At 39.9% G+C, this 13,848-nt stretch overlaps 1 protein-coding gene across 3 annotated transcripts in view; it reads right to left on the bottom strand.

The window, feature by feature from the left end:
* Positions 1 to 368: 368 nt before the first annotated feature.
* Positions 369 to 13,848, bottom strand: part of ntrk1 (neurotrophic tyrosine kinase, receptor, type 1) — a 61,888-nt gene continuing 48,408 nt past the window's right edge. For all 3 annotated transcript variants that reach the window (XM_017708743.2, XM_037534045.1, XM_037534044.1), the window contains exons 15-17: positions 11,724 to 11,964; positions 10,848 to 11,006; positions 369 to 2,329 (exon numbers count right to left, since the gene is read on the bottom strand). In XM_017708743.2, the coding sequence (XP_017564232.1) occupies positions 2,144 to 2,329; positions 10,848 to 11,006; positions 11,724 to 11,964 (586 nt within the window). In that variant the 3' untranslated portion in view covers positions 369 to 2,143. The remainder of the gene's footprint in view (positions 2,330 to 10,847; positions 11,007 to 11,723; positions 11,965 to 13,848) is intronic.

The raw sequence follows: 13,848 nt of genomic DNA, 5'->3' as shown, positions 1-13,848 counted from the left end.
TGAATTACGCATGATCTTGAAATAATCATTGTGATTCCCATTTAAAGTGGTTTAAGGAAGAATTCCCTGTGAAACTGTGATAACCATATAGTCGAACTGGTCAGAATGATCTATACAATGGGCCCCGCGGAATCTTCATTCTACTTTTTCTGTGAAGCTGGCTCACATGACTTTGTCATGATACACACTTGTAGCTCCAAACAACTTCCTAAATGGTCCACAAGAAGGTCACCGGTTCAGGTGTGCATAGTCAGAATTTGCATAATTGACGCCCCAAAATACCAAAAAAAACAAAAGCTAAACAAAATGGGATCCCTAAGTAATTCTGCAGTTGCTGATATTATATTGATATCATACATGAGATTGAATTTAGATTCATAAGCAGATTTTAATTATATCAGAATTTGCAGTAAAAAAGTCAAATAACCAAACATCACAATGGTTAATTTAAACACTTGTATGCAAAGATTTGACACTCATTAAAAGATCTTTTGTTGATTTTCTGTGTGGAAATAAGCTCCTCTAAAGCAGGGGGTCTGTTTTTCATGCCAGGCCCCTCATATAGAGGTAGTGTTTGCCCTGCGGCCCACCCAACATTCTGTAAAGAGAAATAAGGCAAACATTTCAAAGAAAGAAGCACACATAGGCCTACACTGATTAGAATTGAATCGAATTGAATAGAACTGAATGAAATCATGTAATATTTATTGTAATAATAATTTTAATATTTAGTTGGATCAGGCACTGTACTCTGATCATGGCTGATTAATTAGGCTAACTCATGCTTGTTTTTGATGCGGCGTGGTGTCAATATGAATTATTATTTAGAGTATGTTGTCTTTTTTTCTAGAGGCAGGGGCGACTCATTCGACCCACTTGCTCCCAAACTGTGGTCCACCAACCGGTTGTGACCCCAGTTTTGAAATCCACTGCGCTGCAGTTCAAAATGGTCAGTTTTAGTGCCCAGTTTTTATTTATTGTCAGAAGAAAACACATAAAATATTAAATGTGCCACATTTTGCAAGATGTTTTAACTTATTTCCACTGAAAAAAATCAACAAAACATGTCATTTGACTGGGGAGCCCAAATTTTTGCATATGACTGTGTATTAAAATGACAACTTCTTAGTCAAAAATGAAGAATGGCAGATTCGTCGTATATTTCAGAGAACTGGTCTCTCATATCAGCTAATTGAGAATGAGTGTGTTTGTACGACTGGCTCTTTCATCAAACCTGCTGTGCTTAAATGCTACTCCTTATATGATGTAGTTTATAAGACGTTAAATAAGTTAAATTAACCTCAAATAAATGGAAAGGAAAAACATATAATTGACAGAACTAACTAATGCGTAGGCACTGACATGAATATCTGATTAACAGCGTCTACGCTCTCACATGCAGCGTCACGTCGAGAAGCTGTTCTCTGTTCCCCAGTCATGTCTGATTCTCCGAAATGCACTCTGATAAAGAGGGGCTTCGTGGAGGTTTGCTGAGAAGAGGTAATTACAGGGCCTCACAAAGCACCGGCGGTGGCATTTAAGAATAAGTAAAGACCAATACATGCAGTTTCAGTGCACTCATAATACATCTCTATATAATACACTTATTATTTATAATTGCAAGACAAAGGGAGGTGTGAAGTTTCAAATAGTGCAATCGACTTGGCACGACATGGAAAACACTGCAAACTCGACTTTTTCTATGACAAGACAAAGACACCAAAAGATCACGTAAAAGGATGATTACGTTTTTACATAATGTAGGAGTTAAACACAATAACTGAATACGGACATCCTCCCGGGTTGGATTAAAGAAAAGCTTGAATGGAGTGGACCTGGTCTTTTGTATTCCGACTATTCCTGGACGCTTCATTCCTGGATGAATTTGAGCTTCTCGGAACTGCTGAACACTTGAAGGAATTGCACTTAGCTGACCGCCATCGTTGTCCTTCCCACAAAAATAAAGGCTTGATGGATGCTCCATTGAAGAGTGACCAAGCGTGGCATAGCAATGTTAGTGCGGGAGCTCTACTATACAAACTTCTTTTTTTTACAGTTCCTTTGGCTCTGTCTCCATTTCCAGTGTTCCACATGATTCATCTCTTCAACCCAAACCTGCTTCAGGCCGGGCCTTTATCTCACCTCACTCCAGGATGTCCAGATAGACCGGAGGGTTCTTGACCAAGGCCACAAGGCGGCTGTAGATGTCCTTGATGACGAGGCGCTGCTGTGGCTCCCTCTGCCAGCAGCCTTGCATGAGGAGGTGAACCTCTTTGGGACACGTCCGTGGCCTCTCCAGCTCTCGGCCCTGCGTGATGCACTCGATCGCCTGCAGAGGAGCCCAAGCTTTAATGCTTTAACATGCAATAGTAGTAAAACAAGCTTTAGTATTCTTTCACCTTCAACATTATATATGAATGTACCAACAGAAATGGCCCAAAATTATTGGAAAACATTCTGGTTCCATGCACTTATTTCATATCTTTGATATATACTGATTTGATAACCTGTTTATTTGAAGTACATTTTGCGTGAGGGTATGTATGCGAGGTGTATGGGGCTGTATACGTACACGATTAATGAAAAGCACAATGCAAACCACAAAAAGTCAGTACCATTTAGTTCTGTAACCTTTGCTAAAACTACACACACACTTTTTGGCCATTTTCATACATTGCAGATTGGTACTGCATTAAAATGGTACACTAAGAGGACTAAGAGGGGCTACTCTTTTTTTTGGCTCTTCGTTAGCTTTTACTCAGTGTGAAGTTTGTATCTTTGGGTGAGGCCCTCCATTAATGGAGAAAGCTGAGAGTTAAAATAGCTGCTGATGCTGATTCTGGTGATTTTGAAAGATATGTGCCTGCAGAGTCCGGTTTCAATTTGTGATTGGTTTTAAGGTGCATTTCCCAGTGTGATCACACACAGCCTTTGTGAAGGTTGATAAGTCCATTATGGAGGTGAACAGCCTGTTGCAAGTGAGAATGAATGAAGGAAACTAATTTTTTTTTTTACATTTCATTCGTTTTACATAAAGCAAAGGCAGTGAAAGGTAAGACGAGAAAGATCAAAGAATCCTCAATCACTGGTAGCGATGCCATGTTCCTATGCTGCTAAATCACACACTTACAGCAATACCCCACTGTTTGTCTACCTAATCTCTGTTTACTGCATCTGTAGCCACAGTTGATTACCTGTAATACGCCTTGTCCTTGTCTGTTCCCTCCAAGCTTACATTCTCCCTCTTGTTTTTGTTTTGCCTCTCTGCCCCTTTGTCTCATGTTTTGCACCTGTGTCTTGTCTATTGCCAAGCCGTGCTGTTGTCCCCAGATGTTCTTCCCTTGGATATAACCCCAATTCCAAAAAAGTTGGGAGGCTGTGCAAAATGCAAATAAATGTAAATAAAAACAGAATGCTATGATTTACAAATCTCATATTTTATTCACAAAAGAACATAGAACATATTTCAGATGAGATATGAAAGTGAGACATTTCACCATTTCATGGAAAACGTTAACTCATTTAGAACTTGATGGCAGCAACGTATCTCAAAAAAGTTGGGACAGGGCCGTGTCCACCACTGTGTAGCATCCCCTCTTCATTTAACAACAGTCTGTAAACATCAGGGAAATGGGGACACCGATTGCTGGAGTTTTGGGAGAGGAATGTTGTCCCATTCCTGTCTGATGTGGATTCTAACTGCTCAACAGTCCTGGGTCTTGTTTGCCGTATTTTTCATTTCATGATGCGCCAAATGCTTTCTATAAGAGAAAGGCAGGCCAATGGAACACCTGGACTCTTCTTCTGCAAAGCCATGCTGTTGTGGTGGGTGCTAGTGTACTTTAGTATTGTCTTGCTGAAAGAAACAAGGCCTTTCCTGAAAAAGACATCTGGATGTCAGCATATGTTGCCAAAACCTATATTTAGCATTTATGGTGCCTTCAGAGATGCACACAGTGCAAGACAGCCATGCCATGTGCACTAATGCTCCTTCATACTATCACAGATGCTGGCTTTTGAACTGTGTGCTAATAGTAAGTTGGGAGGTCTTTAGCCTGGAGGATGCAGTGTCCATTATTTCCAAAAAGAATTTAAAATTTTGATTCATTGGACCACAGGACACTTTTCCACTTCACATCAGTCCATCTTAAATGAGCTTGGGCCCAGAGAAGTTGGCAGCGTTTCTGGATCCCGTTTATATATGATTTCCTCTTTGCATGATACAGCTTTAACTTGCATTTGTGGGTTACATGGCGAACTGTGTTCACACACAGTGATTTCTGGAAGTGTTTCTGAGCCCATGCAGTGATTTCCAGTACACAATCATGCCTGTTTTCAAAGCAGTGCTGCCTGAAGATCACAAGCATCCAATATTGTCAGCCTGGTCCCTTGCATACAGGGATTTCTCAGATTCTCTGAATCTTTTGATATTTTGAACTGTAGATGGTGGGATTTCCAAAGTCTTTGCAATTTTATGTTGAGGAACATTTTTCTGAAATCTGTTCTACAACTTTTAGATGCATTTTTTTTGCAGATCGGTGAACCTCCGCCCATCTTTTTTTCTGAGAGACTCTGCCTCTCTAAAATGCTCTTTTTATACCCAGTCCTTTGAGTTAGTTGCAAATTGCTCCTCCAGCTTTTTTTTTTTATTAGTACCACTTACTTTTCCAGCCTTTTGTTGCCCTTGTCCCAACTTTTTTGAGATGCGTTGCTGCCATCAAGTTCTAAATGAGTCAGTGTTTTTCATGAAATGGTAAAATGGCTCACTTTCAACATCTGATATGTGTTCTAGCTTCTAATGTGAATAAAATATCTATGAGATTTACAAACCATTACATTCAGTTTTTATTCACATTTATTTACATTTTACACAGCATCCCAACTTCTTTGAAATTGGGTTTGTATATACCTCATGCCTTTGTCTTGTTGTTTGCTTGGCTTTGTTGTGTGGTTGTGTTGTGCTGGTTTTGTTTTAACCACTGAATGGTGGTTCTGGTTGTTTCCAGTTTAGTTTCTAGTTATTCTGCTTTTCTAGTTAATTTTTCTTAGAGTGTGCTTATCCTTGAAGCTCAGGGGCCGTATTACAGAAACTCAAGTCTGAAATATTTTCTGTTTAGTCACCATGACAACTTTAATTAGGACTGATTTAAGGACAGAAGCTATTACAGAACAGTTAAGTTCATAATCTTATGCCTTAACTACAGATAACAAAAACAGTATTACAGAAACAAGCTAACCAGACGAAATCTCCTAAATTTGGTCCTAAAATAAATAAATATAGTAAACTCATAAAATAAATAAAATAAAATAAACCCAGAGGCATCTTAACTTCTGTTTTAACTTTCTATTGTTTTGTGCAGGGTCAGGCAGCACAGTTCACTATAACTGGCATAATGATGCTACATTTATCTACACTGAAAACGGTGCTTTGACTCGAGCTTTTAACAGAGTTTTAAAAACCCCAGACACTGCAGACACGATCTTCAACGTCCAGTGTTGTTACTTTATGTGCTCATGTTGATAAAAACTCGTCAGAAAAAATATTACAGTGATGGTGGTGAATAATGAGGAGACAGAGCTGAACGTGTGTCTGTTTATTAGGAGGAACGTTAGCGCGCTCGGCTAACTAAAGCATTTGGGAAACTGAAACTGAAAGTGCGGAACAGCGACGGTCTGATAAACACCACAAAGCGCTCTCGCAATATTCTGAACTTTCAGTTTTCATTTGGCCCTTTTTCACGTCAGTAACGGTAAGCTAGCTAACGTTAGCTGTGTGGCTAACTAGCTTTACTGCTTTATTGCGTGTATGGTCGGTTGCTAGGAAGCAGACATGATAGTTGATTGTCGACTTCAATCAAGTTGACATTTCGTGACTTGAAATAAGATGCTGTGACATAAATACATTCAGATTCATAAATTAAGATTTGCTTCTCTAAAACGAATTTGGGGAAAATCTTATCTTGACCTGTCAGATCCTAAGACAAAAAGATTCTCTTAGTCCAATGTTGTTGCGTTTTAGTTCTGGTTCGCTTAGTGTTCATACTGACATATTTAACCTAGAGCCAAAAGATGTAAACAAAAGTCACACAAGTTAAAGTTTTGTCATTTTATCTGTTTGGTGATATTAGAGCCTATGTGTCAAACACAAGGCCCACAAGCCACATCAGGCCCATGGCACAATCCTGTCTGGCCCTCAGAAGTATTTTAATTTTCTATTAATATTAGTGCCCTGTGATGGACTGGCAACCTTCCGCCCAATGACAGCTGGGATAGGCTCCAGGACCATAAGCGGTTTAGATGATGTGTGTGTGTGTGTGTGTGTGTGTGTGTGTGTGTGTGTGTGTGTGTGTGTGTGTGTGTGTGTGTGTGTGTGTGTGTGTGTGAGTGTGTGAGTGTGTATTAATATTAGCCTGTTTCAGAGTGCGCTGCAATACAGTCTCCAGCATACACTGCCACATAATGTGCTTCAACTCTCCTACCCCAACAACGGTCTATGGGACAGCGGTTACACCTCAATTCTACACAGTTCTACACAGTTCCACACCAGTCATGTCACCAAACACACCCATTGCATTTCAGCTCCAGTTCAGCCAACATACTCAACGTTAATTCAGCAGCTCAGAAGTTGAGAATAGGTTATAATGAACGTGCAGCAAAGAAAGGATGCCAGGTGTCTAGATGAAGCAAATAGGCAGGTTTAAATAAGACTGAGCACCTGGGGACGTTTCAAAGATTTCAAGCATTCATGTAATAGTTTAAGGTCTTTTACAAGTGTTACTGTTGAAGTTTTTGAATAAACAATGGCCAGTTCGAGTTCAGAGCTTAGGAGTTGATGAAAAAACACATGCTCATGTCAAAACAGGATCAGAAACTTGGTCTGCACCAGAGCTCGGATGGCAGCGTTCTCACTTGCTCTGATGAACCTCACTAACAAAGCGATTACACCGGGTTCATTTTAACACCCTTAGTGTAGTCTTCTGCTCAGTTTTCTATTGTTGATTCCTAATCAGCTCTAAACAGATCAGCTATAATATTCAAACTGCTTCCTTAAATCTACACTCTGTCCATTTTATCAGCACTTTATACTTCTACAATTACACACTGCAGTCCATCTGTTTCTCTGACACTTTATTACCCAGTTCTTCAATGTTCAGGACCCCCACAGGACCACCACAGAGCAGGTATCATTTGGGTGATGGATCATTCTCAGCACTGCTGTAAAACTGATGTGGTGGTGGTGTGTTAGTGTGTGTTTCGTCGGTACGAGTGGATCAGGCACAACAGTGCTGCTGGAGTTTTCACTGCAAAAAATAGTGAAAAGGTCTTAAATGTAGTCGATACATGTAAAATATCTCATTATGAGATTGTTGTAAGATTATTCCAAGATTATTCAACCTATTTCTTCACATTTTCTACATGTTTTAAGTCATTTTATCGAGTGAAAGTGTCTTATTCCATTGGCAGATCGGTTTCCTCGTTTCAAGAAGGATCATCTATTGTCACAGGACGCTGTTGGCTGGAGATTTTTGGTTGGTGGACTATTCGGTCCAGCAGTGACACTAAGCTGTTTAAAAGCTCCAGCAGCACTGCTGTGTCTGATCCACTTAGACTGGCGCAACACACACTAACACACCACCACCACGTCAGTGTTACTGCAGTGCTGAGAATGATCCACCACCCAAATAGTACCTGCTCTGTGAGGGTCCATGGGGGTCCTGACCACTGAAGAACAGGGTAACAAAGTATCAGAGAAACAGCTGGACTACTGTCTGAAACTGTAGAACTACAAAGTGAACCTATATAGTAAGTGGAGCTGATAAAATGAGTGTAGAAACAAGGTGGTGTTTTTAATTGTACAACTGGTCAGTGTTATATTGGACAGTAAAAGTGGGCAGTAACTTCCCTATTTTTAAGAAAAAGAACATAAACCCACTTATAATGGAAGCCAATGGACAGATGCTGAGACAGTGTAACACACTGAAAGTGCTGTCTGTGGTAATCGACTGTGTGCTGCAGATTAGCTTGATAAACTCCGGAATATTCTTTTGTGTATAAGAGTTCAAATGGACACCGCCCTATGGAATATCGTTTAACAGGCTGGAGTATTTCTCAGACACTACTAGTGCATTGATCACTGTCATGAACTGATAAGGAAAGCTCTCTCTCCATGGCCACCGGTCATCCATTAAACAGCCAGTGACTCCAGGCCCTGTAGGCATTGTCTTCCACCTAAATGAATGGTATAGTAATCTGCTGTCATTGCTTCACTACATCATGCTGAAATGGCCTATCAATCACTCTCATGAATTAACAAAGATTCACATTGACCCTTTCCAAAATTCTCCCAGCCTTTCCAACGCCAGGAGGAGTCATGGTCAATCTGTCTATGACCTATACAATTAGTCTGCCCATAATTAGCCCTGTCCATTACAAGCCAGTGAGGATTAGGTTAACGAGGTTAAACAACGTCGGCCCAGGGCGAAGATGAGGCCTAATCGGGTTAAAATCGAGTAGATAGGAAAAGTGATCTACCCTGCTCTTGAAAGAGGAGAGGCTTCTCTCCCTTAATGGCGCAGTTGCGGTCACACCCAGAGTCCACTTCTCGGTCCTTAATCTGAAAAGTCTGGACCACTTATAGTACCTATAAATCTATTGATCCCTCTATCATAAGTGCATGAAAGCACAGACTGATCTCTTTCAAAGAGAATGTTTACAGCTTACATCACTGTCAGAGTGTTGCTTTGTGCGTTGTTTCAACACAGTTCTACAGAATATTCCCCAAACCCAAATTCAACATCATTTTTCAGAGATTTCTCAAGTTTAGACTGAGCTCCCACCTTTAAACCATGCTATTCTTCTTCTTACTCATATTTCTTATTTTTTCTAATGTAGCATGCTGTAGTCACTCATGTTACTGCAGCAAGGTCCACCAAGGGCTACAAGACAAGCGTGAAAATGATGCATTGTGTAGATTATCCACAGCAAAAATCACTGGAAAGTTATTCAAAGGCAGTGATTGATCTAATTTAATAAAACCTATTTATTCATGTAGTTAAACTGATATTTAGGCTTTATTAAAATTTGATAATTGCTAATAAATGATGTGGTGACAGCTGTAATTGTCGCTATGGTTATCTGGCTACAATCGGACTAAAACAGAATTTTGTCAGGGTATATTTATACACATTTATACACATTCTACAAAAGCAAGATGTCTATGATTAGAGAGTCTTAACATAATGAATGGCCTCAGTCCAAAAGCGAATCGTTGCTGCCTGGGCATTGTGGAATCTGACAGTTGCCCGTTCTACAATAAGAATATCCAGAAAATATCCACTCCATAACTGAGATAAAGAAAGGCGAGACTGAGACCAGCCTTTCATGATTGATTTCTTGGCCACAGTTAAGGCCGCCATCATGACTTTTCTTTGTTGTACAGTAAGCGTCAAATTAGAGTCATCAAGAAGTAAAAGTAAGGCTGGAGACAGGGGAAGGGGTTCAGAATTTTATCGAGGTGTATTCGGTTTCAGATGGAATTTTAGGGAGCTATATTTGAGTATAGACAAAATTTTATTGAGCTGTATTTGGATTCAAAATGAAACTATATTCAGATTCAGATGGAATTTCATCAAACTATATTTGGGTTCAGAATATAATTGAGCTAGATTCAGGTTGAGGCAGACTTCTGTCAAGATACGGTCAAGTTCAGACAATTTTGCTGAGCTACAGCGGTGGGTTCCAATACAATTTTGTTGGGCTATAGTTGAGTTCAGACATAATATGTTTGGGCAATATTCAGGTCTAGATCAAAACATGCTGGGCTACATTTGGTTCAGACAAAATTTTGTTCGGCCAAAGTAGGGTTTAGACAGAATTCAGGGATACATACAGTTTTGATTCAAACTCAGATTCAGGCCGCATGTTTTTGGGATTTTCTGTGTACAGCACTAATATTTAAAACTGTAGATTTAAATATCAGAAACTAGTAATCAAAGGGTATTTAATACAATTCTCTGCAGTATTTTAGACATTGTTCAGATAACAAAAAGTTCTCAATGACAAATAATAGAGATGATCTATTTACAGTTTGTTATGTTCCTTGAGATTTGAGCATATGTCACGAGTGGCCCCTCCCAGTCCTGTCCATGTGCTCATTCATGGCTCCACCCCTGATTGTTTCCACCTGTTTCCCACCTGTCCCTTGTTGTCCTGGTTTGTATTTAAACCCTGTGTTTGCTTGTCTTTATTTGTTTGTGCGTTCTGTTGGATGTACTGTTCGACGTGTACGTATTGTCTGAAGAGTTTTGTTTATTTCTGGTCTGTTTGGAGTTCTGTGTTCATTTTGTCATGTCTGTCCCTCCTGCTCTCCCTATTGACCATTTGAACATGGACTGTCATGACCCTGATTTTGGATTTGCCCATAATAAACCTCACTTGTCTCCGCACATGTGTCCGTCGCCTCATCGCTCCACATTACAGCATCACTGTTCAAAAGCTCTTATTGTTCACTCTCATTGTTATACAGCTTTCTCAGTAAGTTTAGAATGATCTACAGCTCAGTTCATCACGCTGGACACATCTAGCCTTTTTTTCATATTTACAGTTTCCTACAAATGATTTGAAACCTATCAAGTTGCACAAGACTAACTATCATAACCCATTTTTAAACACTAGTGTAAATAACACTTTTCAACAATTGTGTAAATAGATTAATATCTACAATTTTGAGGTCTTTATTGTGATGCTATCAATATGAAATTTGCACAAACAAAGAAACTACATTTCCTCGCAGATATTTGCATGTTGTAAGACCGGTGTTTATGTAGGCCATGAGGTTTATTATGTACCTCACTGTTGGACAACTGGTACCAGGGCTGTTTGCCATATGTGAAGATTTCCCAAAGTACAACCCCAAAGCTCCAGATATCACTCTCTGTGGTGAACTTTCTGTACATGATGCTTTCAGGTGGCATCCAACGAATAGGTAACATGGTTCTGCCCCCAACCTGAGAAAGAGAGAGTGGTGGAGAGAAAGAGAGAGAGATGCAGAGTTTTAAATGCCATATTATAGGATGCTTCCAACCACCTAGAGTAGCAGTCGGAGGTTAGGACAGCTGATTAAATGTATGTTTTTCATAATCTTAAATGTTTAATAATAATTCCTAAGCTGGTTGGCATAGCGCAGTGGATAATAACAAGCACACCATGCTATATAAGTGTCCTTGGGCAAGACTCCTAACACTACATTCACCTACCCCCATTACATTGTTATGTTGCTCTGGGTGAGAGCATCTGGCAAGTAGTATAAAAACCATATATATTTTTCCATCTTAGGTGGCTCCTCATGAAGCTTTTTGAAAGAATGTGGTTGGTATAATGTAGTGGGTAACACCTCTGCCCAAGAGTCCTTAGGCAAGACTCCTAACACTTGTGTAAATTGATCAAATTATAAGTCGCTCTGGATAAGAGCGTCAGCCAAATGCCGTAAAATGTAAAAGAATGCCAAGACCACAGCGAGGCAAAGAGGTGCCACTTCAAAAAAATTCTAAATTTGTCTCTGCAATTGTATAATTTTGATATCCTCACTACTGCATTATACTGTGTAAAAATAGTTGTAAAAATAAAAAAATAGTCCAGACTTTTGACTGATTCTGTAAAGCAATGACACACAGATTTCACCCAGTTCTGGCCAGGAATAAATATTTCTAACAATTTGAACCAACCCTGTAGTAATCAGTGCTGTAGATGTCTCTGGACATTCCAAAGTCTCCAATCTTGACCACAAGACCTTCCCCGACCAGGCAGTTCCTGGTGGCTAGGTCCCTGTGCACAAAGTGGAGCGAGGCCAGATACACCATGCCCGAGGCAATCTGGGCTGCTATCTGGAGCATCTGTGGCAGAGTCAGCTGACCCGTCGGGGGCATCTTAACCTCATCCAGGATCCGAGCATCTGGACCATGAGCCCTGTGCAAAGAGGACAGGAGGAGTTCAGCAGATCTGGTCACCTGGATTAAGGCCCAAAGGCCCATAAATTGTCTGTACTGCGGTATTGGCTCTTTGCAATGCCAATCTAACCGGACCCCTCCTTATGAAATTGGTTATTGTGTACTATGAGCATCCAGATATTTATGAGGTTCAAAGGGTGTTAATTATGATTATACAATATAAATAGAACCAAGATCATAGCAGTATGATATTTGTCCATAAAGTACAGCTAAGACACACATAAAGGTGTGTTGTAAAGTCTATTCCATCAGGTAATGAATAATAAACTTTGGCATACGCACAAGGAGAGGATAAAGAGCATTGTGACCCATAACTAGAGTTTGTCATGTTATGTCATGTTGTCTTCCTCTTAATGATGAGTCTCTCACATTCGTCATCTATTCGTCATTTTGAATTGAAAATCTTGCTGTGCTACTGTGGCTCCACTGTAGGATGTGAATGAGCACGTCTCCAACAGATGCTGAGATGGTTAAAGTTTGCTTTAGGGGTAGAAGGGGTTAAATGATCAGTGTGTGAAATTAACCAAGGATTAGCCACTGACTCCTAGGCCCAATTTAATTTCACCTCTTGCCCCTATCTCTTAGCCCTTACCCCTCCGTTTTGCGCATTAATGCCTAGGAGTACTGATTGTTGTTGAGATAGAGGGCCAGGGTGAAGTGTTAGGGCTACATGCGCCTCCAAACGGAGTGCTATGAGAAAAAAAGTAAAACCGGCAAGATGGATGGAAGAAAACCCACAAGTGTATTTTCTCCATTAAAAAATCACGATAACCATTGTGTTGTGCAGAGGTGGACGAAGTACACAAACCATATACTTGAGTTAAAGTTGAGATACCCAAGGTAAAATATCACTCCAGTAAAAGTAGAAGTTCCTCCCTTTAGTCTTCCACTTGAGTAAAAGTACTAAAGTATTTCCCTTCAAATGTACTTAAGTATAAAGTAAAAGTACTAAAAGAGGAATTCTGGCTCTGATGTCCTGTTATCATTTTTATAACCAGACTGGCTTCATGAACTCATTTCAGGTGAAAGTCCTCCAGCGTCTCTCTTGGTAAACCAGTCTTTTAATAGAACGTCATTAATTAGTGACGCTGACATCTATTAAAATGATCAGAAGCACAAAACACTGAAGGTAAACAGTTTCCATCAGGGAGAACCGAGTGGCTCTGAAATCACTTTTTACACACAAGCAAAGTTTCAGTTTCAGAATTATTTACAACTTGGTTCCAAGTTTAAGTTGAATAAAAACTGGCTTTAAACTCAGGATCACAGATGAGCTCCTTTACTATGTTGATCTGTAGGCCTCTGTTCATAAACATAAACCAGCCCAAACTAATTTACTATAAAATGAAATGGTGTTTGTAGAAATTCAGAAAAAAGCCGCGTCAGTCTCGACTGCATATGTGGACATATTTCTATATTGAGCTCTATTTACACAAAGTTAGGTTAGTTCATCATTTATGTTGAACAGACTCTCCCAAAGTTTTACGCTGCTGCGCTGACGTTGAACCGTGTGCTGCACTGGGTCGGTATGACCAACAGGTCAAAACCAGCTCTAAACAAAGTGACCGCTGGGCCCTGATTGGTGCTCTGGCTTTGCGCTTCTTTCGTTTTGACATGTTACGTTTTTATACACACAGAAACCAAAAGGAACCACAGATTTCTCAAAATGTAGGAGGAAAAAGTCGGATATTAGACTCTGAAATGTAGTGGAGTGAAAGGAAAAAGTCGCTCAGAACGGAGAAACTTCAGTACAGATACACCAAAAATACTAAAGTACAGAAACTAATTACATTTACTCAGTTACTCAGTTACTGTCCACCACTGGTGTTAGTTTATTGTCATT

Source organism: Pygocentrus nattereri, chromosome 24, assembly GCF_015220715.1.
Source record: "Pygocentrus nattereri isolate fPygNat1 chromosome 24, fPygNat1.pri, whole genome shotgun sequence".
In the NCBI taxonomy this organism is placed as follows: Eukaryota; Metazoa; Chordata; class Actinopteri; order Characiformes; family Serrasalmidae; genus Pygocentrus; species Pygocentrus nattereri.
Note: the sequence above shows the minus strand (reverse complement) of the source record. Positions and strands in the feature narration are given on the sequence as shown.